The sequence below is a fragment of the Acipenser ruthenus genome, chromosome 39 (genome assembly GCF_902713425.1).
Source record: "Acipenser ruthenus chromosome 39, fAciRut3.2 maternal haplotype, whole genome shotgun sequence".
NCBI lineage: Eukaryota > Metazoa > Chordata > Actinopteri > Acipenseriformes > Acipenseridae > Acipenser > Acipenser ruthenus.
Window position 1 is genome coordinate 8,070,079 of NC_081227.1, and position 17,518 is coordinate 8,087,596.

Here is a 17,518-nt window from a genome sequence, read left to right on the forward strand (position 1 = left end):
TTAATACATGTCTTTAATAATCAATAATATATTCTATAAGGAGTCTGGTAATACATGTCTTTAATAATCAATACTGCATGAGTGTAATGATCGTGGGTCAGTGTGTGGTCACTCACAAGGTATTCTCATGCCACATGTGGTCCTTGGGGCTGCTTATTGAGTAGCAGGCTCTTCAGTGTTCTCTGGAATACCAGCGCTAACTTCTACATTACAAATTCAGAAAGATTTACTTTGAACAGACACTAATGCCTAGTCTGTCTTTTGTCTTTCTGTGTTTACTCCAGTTCACACTTATCAGTACACGGGTTACTGTGAGCTGCATGATGACGGGACCAAGCGGGCATATTTGAATCATGCGTATGATGGGAAGGATTTTATTAGTTTTGATGTGGAGACCCTGACCTGGATCGCTGCTGTGCCACAGGCTGTCTTCTATAAACACAAGCGGGAAGCTGACATAGTGCGGCAACAGATCACTTTCAACTATTATCAACAGGAGTGTTTCCAGTTGCTGGAGTGGTGCCTCCAGTATGGGATGGAGACCCTGCAGAGGAAAGGTAAAGTAACAATCTCATACAGTATTCCTTGTGTTTAACTCATCAGATACTAACGGAGTGTTTATAGTTTAAAGGTAAAGTAACAATCTCATACAGTATTCCTTGTGTTTAACTCATCAGATACTAACTGAGTGTTTATAGTTTAAAGGTAAAGTAACAATCTCATACAGTATTCCTTGTGTTTAACTCAACAGATACTAACTGAGTGTTTATAGTTTAAAGGTAAAGTAACAATCTCATACAGTATTCCTTGTGTTTAACTCATCAGATACTAACTGAGTGTTTATAGTTTAAAGGTAAAGTAACAATCTCATACAGTATTCCTTGTGTTTAACTCATCAGATACTAACTGAGTGTTTATAGTTTAAAGGTAAAGTAACAATCTCATACAGTATTCCTTGTGTTTAACTCATCAGATACTAACTGAGTGTTTATAGTTTAAAGGTAAAGTAACAATCTCATACAGTATTCCTTGTGTTTAACTCATCAGATACTAACGGAGTGTTTATAGTTTAAAGGTAAAGTAACAATCTCATTCAGTATTCCTTGTGTTTAACTCATCAGATACTAACTGAGTGTTTATAGTTTAAAGGTAAAGTAACAATCTCATACAGTATTCCTTGTGTTTAACTCATCAGATACTAACTGAGTGTTTATAGTTTAAAGGTAAAGTAACAATCTCATACAGTATTCCTTGTGTTTAACTCATCAGATACTAACTGAGTGTTTATAGTTTAAAGGTAAAGTAACAATCTCATACAGTATTCCTTGTGTTTAACTCATCAGATACTAACTGAGTGTTTATAGTTTAAAGGTAAAGTAACAATCTCATACAGTATTCCTTGTGTTTAACTCATCAGATACTAACTGAGTGTTTATAGTTTAAAGGTAAAGTAACAATCTCATACAGTATTCCTTGTGTTTAACTCATCAGATACTAACGGAGTGTTTATAGTTTAAAGGTAAAGTAACAATCTCATACAGTATTCCTTGTGTTTAACTCATCAGATACTAACTGAGTGTTTATAGTTTAAAGGTAAAGTAACAATCTCATACAGTATTCCTTGTGTTTAACTCATCAGATACTAACTGAGTGTTTATAGTTTAAAGGTAAAGTAACAATCTCATACAGTATTCCTTGTGTTTAACTCATCAGATACTAACTGAGTGTTTTATAGTTTAAAGGTAAAGTAACAATCTCATACAGTATTCCTTGTGTTTAACTCATCAGATACTAACTGAGTGTTTATAGTTTAAAGGTAAAGTAACAATCTCATACAGTATTCCTTGTGTTTAACTCATCAGATACTAACTGAGTGTTTATAGTTTAAAGGTAAAGTAACAATCTCATACAGTATTCCTTGTGTTTAACTCATCAGATACTAACTGAGTGTTTATAGTTTAAAGGTAAAGTAACAATCTCATACAGTATTCCTTGTGTTTAACTCATCAGATACTAACTGAGTGTTTATAGTTTAAAGGTAAAGTAACAATCTCATACAGTATTCCTTGTGTTTAACTCATCAGATACTAACTGAGTGTTTATAGTTTAAAGGTAAAGTAACAATCTCATACAGTATTCCTTGTGTTTAACTCATCAGATACTAACTGAGTGTTTATAGTTTAAAGGTAAAGTAACAATCTCATACAGTATTCCTTGTGTTTAACTCATCAGATACTAACTGAGTGTTTATAGTTTAAAGGTAAAGTAACAATCTCATTCAGTATTCCTTGTGTTTAACTCATCAGATACTAACTGAGTGTTTATAGTTTAAAGGTAAAGTAACAATCTCATACAGTATTCCTTGTGTTTAACTCATCAGATACTAACTGAGTGTTTATAGTTTAAAGGTAAAGTAACAATCTCATACAGTATTCCTTGTGTTTAACTCATCAGATACTAACTGAGTGTTTATAGTTTAAAGGTAAAGTAACAATCTCATACAGTATTCCTTGTGTTTAACTCATCAGATACTAACTGAGTGTTTATAGTTTAAAGGTAAAGTAACAATCTCATACAGTATTCCTTGTGTTTAACTCATCAGATACTAACTGAGTGTTTATAGTTTAAAGGTAAAGTAACAATCTCATACAGTATTCCTTGTGTTTAACTCATCAGATACTAACTGAGTGTTTATAGTTTAAAGGTAAAGTAACAATCTCATACAGTATTCCTTGTGTTTAACTCATCAGATACTGAGTGTTTATAGTTTAAAGGTAAAGTAACAATCTCATACAGTATTCCTTGTGTTTAACTCATCAGATACTAACTGAGTGTTTATAGTTTAAAGGTAAAGTAACAATCTCATACAGTATTCCTTGTGTTTAACTCATCAGATACTGAGTGTTTATAGTTTAAAGGTAAAGTAACAATCTCATACAGTATTCCTTGTGTTTAACTCATCAGATACTAACTGAGTGTTTATAGTTTAAAGGTAAAGTAACAATCTCATACAGTATTCCTTGTGTTTAACTCATCAGATACTAACTGAGTGTTTATAGTTTAAAGGTAAAGTAACAATCTCATACAGTATTCCTTGTGTTTAACTCATCAGATACTAACTGAGTGTTTATAGTTTAAAGGTAAAGTAACAATCTCATACAGTATTCCTTGTGTTTAACTCATCAGATACTAACTGAGTGTTTATAGTTTAAAGGTAAAGTAACAATCTCATACAGTATTCCTTGTGTTTAACTCATCAGATACTAACTGAGTGTTTATAGTTTAAAGGTAAAGTAACAATCTCATACAGTATTCCTTGTGTTTAACTCATCAGATACTAACTGAGTGTTTATAGTTTAAAGGTAAAGTAACAATCTCATACAGTATTCCTTGTGTTTAACTCATCAGATACTAACTGAGTGTTTATAGTTTAAAGGTAAAGTAACAATCTCATACAGTATTCCTTGTGTTTAACTCATCAGATACTAACTGAGTGTTTATAGTTTAAAGGTAAAGTAACAATCTCATACAGTATTCCTTGTGTTTAACTCATCAGATACTAACTGAGTGTTTATAGTTTAAAGGTAAAGTAACAATCTCATACAGTATTCCTTGTGTTTAACTCATCAGATACTAACTGAGTGTTTATAGTTTAAAGGTAAAGTAACAATCTCATACAGTATTCCTTGTGTTTAACTCATCAGATACTAACTGAGTGTTTATAGTTTAAAGGTAAAGTAACAATCTCATACAGTATTCCTTGTGTTTAACTCATCAGATACTAACTGAGTGTTTATAGTTTAAAGGTAAAGTAACAATCTCATACAGTATTCCTTGTGTTTAACTCATCAGATACTAACTGAGTGTTTATAGTTTAAAGGTAAAGTAACAATCTCATACAGTATTCCTTGTGTTTAACTCATCAGATACTAACTGAGTGTTTATAGTTTAAAGGTAAAGTAACAATCTCATACAGTATTCCTTGTGTTTAACTCATCAGATACTAACTGAGTGTTTATAGTTTAAAGGTAAAGTAACAATCTCATGCAGTATTCCTTGTGTTTAACTCATCAGATACTAACTGAGTGTTTATAGTTTAAAGGTAAAGTAACAATCTCATGCAGTATTCCTTGTGTTTAACTCATCAGATACTAACTGAGTGTTTATAGTTTAAAGGTAAAGTAACAATCTCATACAGTATTCCTTGTGTTTAACTCATCAGATACTAACTGAGTGTTTATAGTTTAAAGGTAAAGTAACAATCTCATACAGTATTCCTTGTGTTTAACTCATCAGATACTAACTGAGTGTTTATAGTTTAAAGGTAAAGTAACAATCTCATACAGTATTCCTTGTGTTTAACTCATCAGATACTAACTGAGTGTTTATAGTTTAAAGGTAAAGTAACAATCTCATACAGTATTCCTTGTGTTTAACTCATCAGATACTAACTGAGTGTTTATAGTTTAAAGGTAAAGTAACAATCTCATACAGTATTCCTTGTGTTTAACTCATCAGATACTAACTGAGTGTTTATAGTTTAAAGGTAAAGTAACAATCTCATACAGTATTCCTTGTGTTTAACTCATCAGATACTAACTGAGTGTTTATAGTTTAAAGGTAAAGTAACAATCTCATACAGTATTCCTTGTGTTTAACTCATCAGATACTAACTGAGTGTTTATAGTTTAAAGGTAAAGTAACAATCTCATACAGTATTCCTTGTGTTTAACTCATCAGATACTAACTGAGTGTTTATAGTTTAAAGGTAAAGTAACAATCTCATACAGTATTCCTTGTGTTTAACTCATCAGATACTAACTGAGTGTTTATAGTTTAAAGGTAAAGTAACAATCTCATACAGTATTCCTTGTGTTTAACTCATCAGATACTAACTGAGTGTTTATAGTTTAAAGGTAAAGTAACAATCTCATACAGTATTCCTTGTGTTTAACTCATCAGATACTAACTGAGTGTTTATAGTTTAAAGGTAAAGTAACAATCTCATACAGTATTCCTTGTGTTTAACTCATCAGATACTAACTGAGTGTTTATAGTTTAAAGGTAAAGTAACAATCTCATACAGTATTCCTTGTGTTTAACTCATCAGATACTAACTGAGTGTTTATAGTTTAAAGGTAAAGTAACAATCTCATACAGTATTCCTTGTGTTTAACTCATCAGATACTAACTGAGTGTTTATAGTTTAAAGGTAAAGTAACAATCTCATACAGTATTCCTTGTGTTTAACTCATCAGATACTAACTGAGTGTTTATAGTTTAAAGGTAAAGTAACAATCTCATACAGTATTCCTTGTGTTTAACTCATCAGATACTAACTGAGTGTTTATAGTTTAAAGGTAAAGTAACAATCTCATACAGTATTCCTTGTGTTTAACTCATCAGATACTAACTGAGTGTTTATAGTTTAAAGGTAAAGTAACAATCTCATACAGTATTCCTTGTGTTTAACTCATCAGATACTAACTGAGTGTTTATAGTTTAAAGGTAAAGTAACAATCTCATACAGTATTCCTTGTGTTTAACTCATCAGATACTAACTGAGTGTTTATAGTTTAAAGGTAAAGTAACAATCTCATACAGTATTCCTTGTGTTTAACTCATCAGATACTAACTGAGTGTTTATAGTTTAAAGGTAAAGTAACAATCTCATACAGTATTCCTTGTGTTTAACTCATCAGATACTAACTGAGTGTTTATAGTTTAAAGGTAAAGTAACAATCTCATACAGTATTCCTTGTGTTTAACTCATCAGATACTAACTGAGTGTTTATAGTTTAAAGGTAAAGTAACAATCTCATACAGTATTCCTTGTGTTTAACTCATCAGATACTAACTGAGTGTTTATAGTTTAAAGGTAAAGTAACAATCTCATGCAGTATTCCTTGTGTTTAACTCATCAGATACTAACTGAGTGTTTATAGTTTAAAGGTAAAGTAACAATCTCATGCAGTATTCCTTGTGTTTAACTCATCAGATACTAACTGAGTGTTTATAGTTTAAAGGTAAAGTAACAATCTCATACAGTATTCCTTGTGTTTAACTCATCAGATACTAACTGAGTGTTTATAGTTTAAAGGTAAAGTAACAATCTCATACAGTATTCCTTGTGTTTAACTCATCAGATACTAACTGAGTGTTTATAGTTTAAAGGTAAAGTAACAATCTCATACAGTATTCCTTGTGTTTAACTCATCAGATACTAACTGAGTGTTTATAGTTTAAAGGTAAAGTAACAATCTCATACAGTATTCCTTGTGTTTAACTCATCAGATACTAACTGAGTGTTTATAGTTTAAAGGTAAAGTAACAATCTCATACAGTATTCCTTGTGTTTAACTCATCAGATACTAACTGAGTGTTTATAGTTTAAAGGTAAAGTAACAATCTCATACAGTATTCCTTGTGTTTAACTCATCAGATACTAACTGAGTGTTTATAGTTTAAAGGTAAAGTAACAATCTCATGCAGTATTCCTTGTGTTTAACTCATCAGATACTAACTGAGTGTTTATAGTTTAAAGGTAAAGTAACAATCTCATGCAGTATTCCTTGTGTTTAACTCATCAGATACTAACTGAGTGTTTATAGTTTAAAGGTAAAGTAACAATCTCATACAGTATTCCTTGTGTTTAACTCATCAGATACTAACTGAGTGTTTATAGTTTAAAGGTAAAGTAACAATCTCATACAGTATTCCTTGTGTTTAACTCATCAGATACTAACTGAGTGTTTATAGTTTAAAGGTAAAGTAACAATCTCATACAGTATTCCTTGTGTTTAACTCATCAGATACTAACTGAGTGTTTATAGTTTAAAGGTAAAGTAACAATCTCATACAGTATTCCTTGTGTTTAACTCATCAGATACTAACTGAGTGTTTATAGTTTAAAGGTAAAGTAACAATCTCATACAGTATTCCTTGTGTTTAACTCATCAGATACTAACTGAGTGTTTATAGTTTAAAGGTAAAGTAACAATCTCATACAGTATTCCTTGTGTTTAACTCATCAGATACTAACTGAGTGTTTATAGTTTAAAGGTAAAGTAACAATCTCATACAGTATTCCTTGTGTTTAACTCATCAGATACTAACTGAGTGTTTATAGTTTAAAGGTAAAGTAACAATCTCATACAGTATTCCTTGTGTTTAACTCATCAGATACTAACTGAGTGTTTATAGTTTAAAGGTAAAGTAACAATCTCATACAGTATTCCTTGTGTTTAACTCATCAGATACTAACTGAGTGTTTATAGTTTAAAGGTAAAGTAACAATCTCATACAGTATTCCTTGTGTTTAACTCATCAGATACTAACTGAGTGTTTATAGTTTAAAGGTAAAGTAACAATCTCATACAGTATTCCTTGTGTTTAACTCATCAGATACTAACTGAGTGTTTATAGTTTAAAGGTAAAGTAACAATCTCATACAGTATTCCTTGTGTTTAACTCATCAGATACTAACTGAGTGTTTATAGTTTCAATTGTGCAGGTACAGATAGTTTAGTTTTGTTCATCTTATTTGCATTGCTGCTCAATCTCTAGATGCAAACACTGCATTAATAAATGAACCTGCAGGGGGTGAAATCAGACCTTGTTTTTTTAAACCACAATCACACACCTGGATTTACACGGTATGGGATTTACACACGCTTTCAACTACATGAAGACCCTGCTGCCTGCTTATGTCAGAAGAGATCTCACAAGCAGCTAGATAAAGTTTCAACATGGCAGAGATACAGTGATATTCCTAATAGAGTTGATATGACAGAGATACAGTGATATTCCTAATAGAGTTGATATGACAGAGATACAGTGATATTCCTAATAGGGTTGATATGACAGAGATACAGTGATATTCCTAATAGAGTTGATATGACAGAGATACAGTGATATTCCTAATAGAGTTGATATGGCAGAGATACAGTGATATTCCTAATAGAGTTGATATGGCAGAGATACAGTGATATTCCTAATAGAGTTGATATGACAGAGATACAGTGATATTCCTAATAGAGTTGATATGGCAGAGATACAGTGATATTCCTAATAGAGTTGATATGACAGAGATACAGTGATATTCCTAATAGAGTTGATATGACAGAGATACAGTGATATTCCTAATAGAGTTGATATGACAGAGATACAGTGATATTCCTAATAGAGTTGATATGACAGAGATACAGTGATATTCCTAATAGAGTTGATATGGCAGAGATACAGTGATATTCCTAATAGAGTTGATATGACAGAGATACAGTGATATTCCTAATAGAGTTGGTATGACAGAGATACAGTGATATTCCTAATAGAGTTGATATGACAGAGATACAGTGATATTCCTAATAGAGTTGATATGGCAGAGATACAGTGATATTCCTAATAGAGTGTGACATCATTGTGTGCAGCTTCTGAGAAGATAGAAGGAAGCGATTTCTTTAAAAGGTCCCTCAAACATCAATCTGAAAAAGCACTTACACACTGACTTTATCTGTGTCCTTGATTTCCCTTGTGTTTTGTAACTATAATCTATAGTTTGTATTTTTTATTGTCCGTTGTTCAAATGCAGTTGTATTCTGGGTTAACCAGTTTGTAAACACTGCCTGGTGTTTGCATTACTATGACAAGTCTTTATTCAGTGAGCTTTATTTGGAAATGTCTGTGTAGAGCCCATTCATTCAGTTTCCTCACATCTCTTCCTACACAATGTATTCTTTATATTTGTGCTGTTCAGCTTTGGGAAGTTTGGTAAAGTAGTCTAGTAACCCTGATGTTATGTGATGAATGTGGCCTGTATGTTGCCCATCTGTATAAACTGTGAAGATTTGATTTCATGTTCAGCTTTCTGCTTTCACCTGCACTGCTGCATGTTAATAATCCATTGAGCTGGTAACCAGCGTGTTGCTCACATGTATCGAGCTTTTGTATTGCATTGTATATCGACAACCTGAGTGCTATGAAAGTGACTCAATTAGATCATAATGAGGTACTACTGTATGCATTCAGAAAAGCTCAGAAAGAAATAAGCTACATTACTCATCACTTGGGAAACAAATACAAAAAAACAACCATTACGAAATCGAAATGAATGAAATCACAGCAAACACTGTGACACATAAACATATATTAATCACACGGGCCATTTTAGAAAGCTCACTCTCTTTAAAGTGTTTTAGCTACAGCTGGAGAGCATTCTGAAACATGAGAACAAACCCTCTATAGAAACAGTAAAGAAATGTGTTGCTATGCTAAGATCACTGATAATGCACAGACTGTGCTATTCAATTACTATAAACACAAAGGTACCTGTAAAAACACAATGCCTGTTTGTTCTGCTGTTAACTAAGACACTGCTGAGCTGATCTGTTTTGATGAGATCAGTTCCAATTCAAACTGACCAGCATGCCAGGGCTAGAGCTACACTCAGATCAGCCATACATTAGCTCCATTTACATATACCCTCTCAGCCAATCAGAGTGCAGGATGTTTCTGCAGTGTGATTGAATACTGCATGAAACAATCCTGGGGTGTAACTGTAACAGTACTGATGTTCTCCTTCACCAGTCCGCCCTGCAGTGACTCTGATACAGAGGAAAGCGCGGGAATCTGCAGGAACGGATGTCATTTGCCACGTGACGGGGTTCTACCCCCGAGAGGTTGAGGTAAACTGGATCAGAGACGGTGAGGCTCTGCTGGAGGAGGGGGTGTGGAGTGGAGAGGTGCTACCCAACGGGGACACAACCTACCAGCTGAGAAAGACCCTGACAGTGAGTCCTGAGGACCAGAAGAAACACAGCTACTCCTGCCAGGTGGACCACGCCAGTCTGGATGAGAAGATGGATGTGAAATGGGGTAAGAGAGAGAGAGACCCTACTACTGAAATAGACTGTGTGAGCAGGGAGGGAGGGAGGGAGGCTGTACCTAAGACCCTGGTACTGAAATAGACTGTGTGAGCAGGGAGGGAGGGAGGGAGGGAGGCTGTACCTGAAGTATACAACGAGAAATCAAAAAACAGTACAGACACTCTTCAATTCAAAAGCTTTTTATTGCAACAGGGATTTCCCAGCTGAAGTTCCCTCCTGATAGCACTTCACAAAGGGGTCTGCTTTAAGAACAGCTGGTGCTAGATTAGTTTATCTCATGGATGCACCCTTATGAAAGAAGAGACTTAAAAATCATGCCGGATTCCAGAATAGACAGATTGTAGAGGGGAGCACACCATTCATTTCAATAGGGATTGTAGAGGGGAGCACACCATTCATTTCAATAGGGATTGTAGAGGGGAGCACACCATTCATTTCAATAGGGATTGTAGAGAGGAGCACACCATTCATTTCAATAGGGATTGTAGAGGGGAGCACACCATTCATTTCAATAGGGATTGTAGAGGGGAGCACACCATTCATTTCAATAGGGATTGTAGAGGGGAGCACACCATTCATTTCAATAGGGATTGTAGAGGGGAGCACACCATTCATTTCAATAGAGATTGTAGAGGGGAGCACACCATTCATTTCAATAGAGATTGTAGAGGGGAGCACATCATTCATTTCAATAGGGATTGTAGAGGAGAGCACACCATTCATTTCAATAGGGATTGTAGAGGGGAGCAAACCATTCATTTCAATAGGGATTGTAGAGAGGATCACACCATTCATTTCAATAGGGATTGTAGAGGGGAGCACACCATTCATTTCAATAGGGATTGTAGAGGGGAGCACACCATTCATTTCAATAGGGATTGTAGAGGGGAGCACACCATTCATTTCAATAGGGATTGTAGAGGGGAGCACACCATTCATTTCAATAGAGATTGTAGAGGGGAGCACACCATTCATTTCAATAGAGATTGTAGAGGGGAGCACATCATTCATTTCAATAGGGATTGTAGAGGGGAGCACACCATTCATTTCAATAGGGATTGTAGAGGGGAGCACACCATTCATTTCAATAGGGATTGTAGAGGGGAGCACACCATTCATTTCAATAGGGATTGTAGAGGGGAGCACACCATTCATTTCAATAGGGATTGTAGAGGGGGGCACACCATTCATTTCAATAGGGATTGTAGAGGACTGTATCACACCATTCATTTCAATAGGGATTGTAGAGGGGATCACACCATTCATTTCAATAGGGATTGTAGAGGGGAGCACACCATTCATTTCAATAGAGATTGTAGAGGGGAGCACACCATTCATTTCGATAGGGATTGTAGAGGACTGTATCACACCATTCATTTCAATAGGGATTGTAGAGGGGATCACACCATTCATTTCAATAGGGATTGTAGAGGGGAGCACACCATTCATTTCAATAGGGATTGTAGAGGGGAGCACACCATTCATTTCAATAGGGATTGTAGAGGGGAGCACACCATTCATTTCAATAGGGATTGTAGAGGGGAGCACACCATTCATTTCAATAGGGATTGTAGAGGGGAGCACACCATTCATTTCAAAAGGGATTTGGTCGGGACCTGTAAATCATGCTGAATTACCCAGAATGCCGGTTTGTAGAGGGGCCGGATTAGACTGGTTTTACTGGAAATGCTAAATGACTGTGGTAAACTTTCACAGCACTGGTATTACTGTGCTTTAAATAGAGCCTGATTCCCGCTGCAGGGATGTGGGTCATTATCTTCACTGATTGCTTTTGCTAAACAGTCTCCTGTGTGTTTGCAGTTCCAGAGGCTGCTCTCAACATGGGGTTTGTTGCTGCTGGTGTGCTGGCTGCTCTGGGTCTGATCATCGCAGTGATCATAGGAGCTCTCATCTGGAAGAAAAGAGCATCAGGTGAGAGAGAGGGAGGCGGGGTTAAGAGCTGCTTTATTAATGCTGCATTTCTAATTCCTTTATGAATTGTGTTCTGTATGTACAGAATAGACATGATGGAGACATGAAATATACACATTTATGAGATTAACATGAACAAACTCCCATTTCTAGATTATCACAGTCTTTTAATGCCGCTGGTCTCTCCTGCAGTAAATGTGTAAAAGGTGCCTGTACTAGTCTTTGCACTGGGCTGCTGATTCCTCCATGTAGGAATCTGAAGAGATGTCTTCCACAGTCCTCTCTGGACTCAGCTTTCAGCTGGCCTTAAAGTTTAGGTGAATAAACTGCTGCCAGCACTGGGGCAGTGAGGATGGATAGATCCCTAACTCCTGAAACAGCTACCCAAGGATCCAGATTTGCAGAGTACTGGAAACGTTACCCAACATGAGTTTAACACACATGCTATGCTCTTGGAAAACCACATGATGATAATGTGTGCTTATAAGCTCAACAGGACTCTTCCAGGTGCCGATAAGGACATGAATCTAGTATTTTAGAAGTGCTTTACAACAAGAACCCACACATCAGTGACACAGAGGCTGAATGCAGCATATAGCTAGACCTGCTGTACATTCTCTCAGTCTTTATCTCATTGCAGTCGGTGGAACTCAAGGAAACCGGGATATTTTGGGAGACCCTGGACAGAGACACTGACCCACAATTTCAGGGCAGTCTTGTCCAAAGCTGGACGGGTCACCCTGGTCACTAAAGCAGAAATGACTGGAGCCCCCAGTCATGACTTTACTTGGGCTACTATTTTTGTTCTTTTAATGCGTTTAAAATAAAAATTGCACATGAAGGAGAGTAACTGGCAGAATCTTCAGAAAAATATCTGCTGTGGTTTTAGTGCACGAGGTCAGAGTTTCTGTGTGATTTTAGGGAATGCTTTTAGCAATGAATCTCAACAGGGTCCTATAGTTGTATAAAGCAGGGCTGGGTGCAGGGAAAGTGAATCCAGCCCTGGCATGTGTGCTCTAATAACATGAGTGCAATCACAACCTTCTCCAGTGTCTGGAATAATGACAATACATTTCTCAATGATATGAAGCTGCTGATAGATTCACTTGTAAATACAGTAACCCTGAGTTTTGTAATTCACTCCTAGGTGCCAGGAGCCCTGACTACACACCAGCGCAGAGTGAGTATTTTAGATGTGTTTTAATTGTATAGATTTAAGTAGAAGAAATAAAACACTTCTAATGTGTTGAAGATCAAGGCTGGAGAAAAACAAACAGAATTGAATTCAAGAATTACAATTTAAAAGACGACTCTGAATTTGTTATAGGGGTTAGAATGCAGTTCTTTAAATACTGTTCTTGTGAACAATTTAACTTGCGCTACATGAAAACTGATCTGTAGAAACTGCCTGTACCTTCTTAATATCTTTTCTATGGTTGAGAGTTGTAATCTATGTGTTTCTGCAGCGCTGTCTCTACCTGGTTTGCTCTGCTTTTAGGAGCTCATTGTTTTCTATGGTTCAGAGTTGTAATCTATGTGTTTCTGCAGAGCTGTCTCTACCTGGTTTGCTCTGCTTTTAGGAGCTCATTGTTTTCTATGGTTCAGAGTTGTAATCTATGTGTTTCTGCAGAGCTGTCTCTACCTGGCTTGCTCTGCTTTTAGGAGCTCATTGTTTTCTATGGTTCAGTGTTGTAATCTATGTGTTTCTGCAGAGCTGTCTCTACCTGGTTTGCTCTGCTTTTAGGAGCTCATTGTTTTCTATGGTTCAGAGTTGTAATCTATGTGTTTCTGCAGAGCTGTCTCTACCTGGTTTGCTCTGCTTTTAGGAGCTCATTGTTTTCTATGGTTCAGAGTTGTAATCTATGTGTTTCTGCAGAGCTGTCTCTACCTGGTTTGCTCTGCTTTTAGGAGCTCATTGTTTTCTATGGTTCAGAGTTGTAATCTATGTGTTTCTGCAGAGCTGTCTCTACCTGGTTTGCTCTGCTTTTAGGAGCTCATTGTTTTCTATGGTTCAGAGTTGTAATGTATGTGTTTCTGCAGCGCTGTCTCTACCTGGTTTGCTCTGCTTTTAGGAGCTCATTGTTTTCTATGGTTCAGAGTTGTAATCTATGTGTTTCTGCAGAGCTGTCTCTACCTGGTTTGCTCTGCTTTTAGGAGCTCATTGTTTTCTAATGCCACACCTGCTAGATACTAAACTACAGTAACATTCAAATATAAACCCAAGTGAGAAGGGCTTTACAGGCTCTTCTATGAAAGATCTCCTCATTCCTGGTGTCTGCTTTTATTGATTATTATTATTATTATTATTATTATTATTATTATTATTATTATTATTTCAGCAAAGGAACAAAGTGATGCTTCATCCAACTCATCCAACTCCACCAATGACAGGTGAAGATACATTTTCATGCACTTTTAATTTCTGTTCTTTTTCTAAATCAATCAATTATCACCCCAGAAAGATGTATTAAAACAGCACTGCTTACATTTCAAAATATGTACTGTTTTTGTTCAATTGAATGAAGGGCTTTTTAAAGTTCTGTACTTGAACTCACAGTATTCTCTTGAGAACCAGCTGTAACCTGTGGTTTAAGATTGGTTCTATAGCCTATGGTTTGTTATTTAAGTTGACAGCTGCCTGACTCTTCTGAGCTACATGAGATTTTGTGTTTCCTGTGAGTCTGACATGAATAATGGACACCAGTGTCAAAAGTACGCTTGTGTGTCCCCTTCTTAATCAAATGTGATGATTGTAAATCTATTCTCATGCTTCATGTGACATCTTCCTGCTAAACTTGAGAAAGATGATAACAGCTTGTGAAAATTGGAACTGCATGTAAACCTGGCCAGTGACGTGCACTGTTACTCCAGCATTGTCTTGATAGGACAGAGCACAGCACACCAACAAGGAGGGTAGAGTTCAGAGGAGAGCCTGAGAGCGCTCCTGCTTCTCACTGATACTCCAGCATTGTCTTGATAGGACAGAGCACAGCACACCAACAAGGAGGGTAGAGTTCAGAGGAGAGCCTGAGAGCGCTCCTGCTTCTCACTGATACTCCAGCATTGTCTTGATAGGACAGAGCACAGCACACCAACAAGGAGGGTAGAGTTCAGAGGAGAGCCTGAGAGCGCTCCAGCTTCTCACTGATACTCCAGCTTCTCACTGATACTCCAGCATTGTCTTGATAGGACAGAGCACAGCACACCAACAAGGAGGGTAGAGTTCAGAGGAGAGCCTGAGAGCGCTCCTGCTTCTCACTGATACTCCAGCATTGTCTTGATAGGACAGAGCACAGAACACCAACAAGGAGGGTAGAGTTCAGAGGAGAGCCTGAGAGCGCTCCTGCTTCTCACTGATACTCCAGCATTGTCTTGATAGGACAGAGCACAGCACACCAACAAGGAGGGTAGAGTTCAGAGGAGAGCCTGAGAGCGCTCCTGCTTCTCACATTCCTGCTGCACTCAGTCCTGGGGACACTCAGAGCTGAGCTGCTTCACAGTTCTGGGATCATTCCTTTCACAGTCTTTCATCTCATCTGTTTTGGCCACTGCTAAAGTACAGGGATGTGTTACACATTTCTGTGTTATTGAGACTAAAATCTATGTCGGACTCTTCTGACTGATCTCATCTGTTTTAATCCCATCACAGCTTATACATTATTGGGTATAATTTTCATTCTGTTCACAGCAGAGTAAAATGAGCCTCCATCTTCTGTAAGGATGAAACGGTGTGACTGTAACAGAGGTGCAGGGAGCAGCAGTTAGGATTTTGAGTTGTTTCTTGCTAGTTTTGAGGGTGCAAACACAAACACAGTCTGGCTCCATTGTGCTTTTCTCACCCATGTGCTTTACTAACCACAGTCTCTTTGTTCCATGTCTGTATTGTTCCAGGTGTGACTCCATTGCAGAGAAGCTGATGACAGACAGAATAAACGACTCATCTTTTACACTTCATTGTACCTTAATATTTCCTATACTTTGTCTTTAGGCCATTTTGCAAAGAGAAAAATATATTTTCTGCAAACAACTTGTCTAATTCTGCAGCAATGACTTTTTAATGAAATATGAATAAATAAGCAAAAGTAAGCTTGAGTTAATTCAGCAGTAACCCACGACAGGGAGTGTGTAAGTCACAGGCCTGTCTTCCACATGCATGGGCGTGTTGTGAGCAGTGCAGTAAGATATGTCTTACCACACTCCCTGGAGTGGGTTACTGCACTTATAAAATGTCTCTATGTTTATAAAAAGAATACAAAAAAACAATAACATTTCAAACTGAAGTGTGATGTAATGTATCCATCAGCCAGTGCAGAACAGTTCCTATACTTTGTCTTTAGAAGCTACAGATTTGCTGGAAAAACTTATAACTGCTGAGAGCGTTTTTCTTCTTTTTTAAAATGTTTTTTTTAGATATTCAAGGTTATTTTTTTTAAGTGCAGTTTGAAAAACTTTTTATACACTTTGGTAAGTAAAGTAGACGTTTGAAGTCACTGTTTCCCTGGTACAATAATCACGCTGTGCAGCTTCATTGTTTATTCCTCCAGACGCGCTGCCTGCGTCTCTTCTCAACACTAGTTTAACTGCTTTCGATCCTGCATTCAGAATTTAGTACTTTAGCTCAGGGCTTTACAGGAGCTATCGCCAAGGCCAAAGAGATCGAGATTTTGTTATTTTAATGGAAATTCATTGATCTTCAGAGGTGATTCGCCCCTAGTCGTGCATAAGACAATTCTTACTGCACGGTCACGTGATCTTGTTCAGCTAATCACAGCGTTTGATTTATCCAAGCCATTTTATAATGTTACTTTTACTTCAGTGGAATGATTTCCTGCACTCTGATTCGCTGAGCTGGAGGGATATACTCTCTGGTATATGCCTGTAGCAGGGCGGTACAGAGCCCTGTACATTTATTTGTTGTTTATTTGTAGAACGGGGGTCTCCCCCTCCGCCCCTGTGCAGTTTATTATTTTGTATTTGTGGTTTTTATTATTATTATGATTATTGTTGTATTATTATTATTGTTATAGTTTATTGTTTTGTAAATATGACGACGAGAGCCGTGTTGTTTTGTTAAATGTATTGACGGAGAAGCCGAGTTTTGTTTTATTTTTGTATTGTTTAATAGCGTGGATGGGAAGCCCCATCCACAGTAATTAAAAACCTCGTGCAGAAGGAGGCCATCTCCCGAATTAATTAAGTGATTTAATTTGTTGCTAAATCGGGAGATGGTCACCTGCATATAAACCTGCAGGAACAAGAGCAAGAGGAGAGAGTGAGCAAATTTAAAAACAAAGCTGAAGCTTCAAGGAACCGTGAAGGCTACTGCCCAGCCGGACCTTTAGGATTATTTTGTGTTTCGAGGCTTGTTTTATTTTACACCTTTTCTTTTGTGCTCTGTGAGCAAGTCGTTTTGTTGTTTAAATAAACGGCGCCACAGCGTCTTTTTGAACTGCAGTACTGCCTGTGTTTGTTTGTGTTCCTGGCCTGTCACAATGCCCTTAGAATGTTTGTAACCGCATCACAAAAACAACTCAAACAATATCCCTCCACCGGTCTCCTAATGTTTTAAATATGAACACTCACTCGCTGTAAAGTGTGGTTTAGTGTGGTTTAAGATTCAAATACATTTAGAGAAGCTCAAGAGAGTGACCTCCTAATGCTTTCCTGATTGAAACCCATGAAAATGCTTTAAAGTTTGCAAA

At 36.7% G+C, this 17,518-nt stretch overlaps 1 protein-coding gene across 2 annotated transcripts in view; it reads left to right on the forward strand.

Annotated features, from left to right (window-relative positions):
* LOC117397446 (major histocompatibility complex class I-related gene protein-like) overlaps positions 1-17,270 on the forward strand; it is a 33,410-nt gene extending 16,140 nt beyond the window's left edge. Inside the window, exons 3-8 of one of the 2 annotated variants that reach the window (XM_059009621.1) lie at positions 285-557; positions 9,586-9,873; positions 11,706-11,816; positions 12,964-12,996; positions 14,156-14,207; positions 15,708-17,270. In XM_059009621.1, coding sequence (XP_058865604.1) covers positions 285-557; positions 9,586-9,873; positions 11,706-11,816; positions 12,964-12,996; positions 14,156-14,207; positions 15,708-15,804 — 854 coding nt within the window. In that variant the 3' untranslated portion in view covers positions 15,805-17,270. The remainder of the gene's footprint in view (positions 1-284; positions 558-9,585; positions 9,874-11,705; positions 11,817-12,963; positions 12,997-14,155; positions 14,208-15,707) is intronic. The other variant, XM_059009622.1, reaches the window with a different exon arrangement.
* The last annotated feature ends 248 nt before the right edge of the window (positions 17,271-17,518 follow it).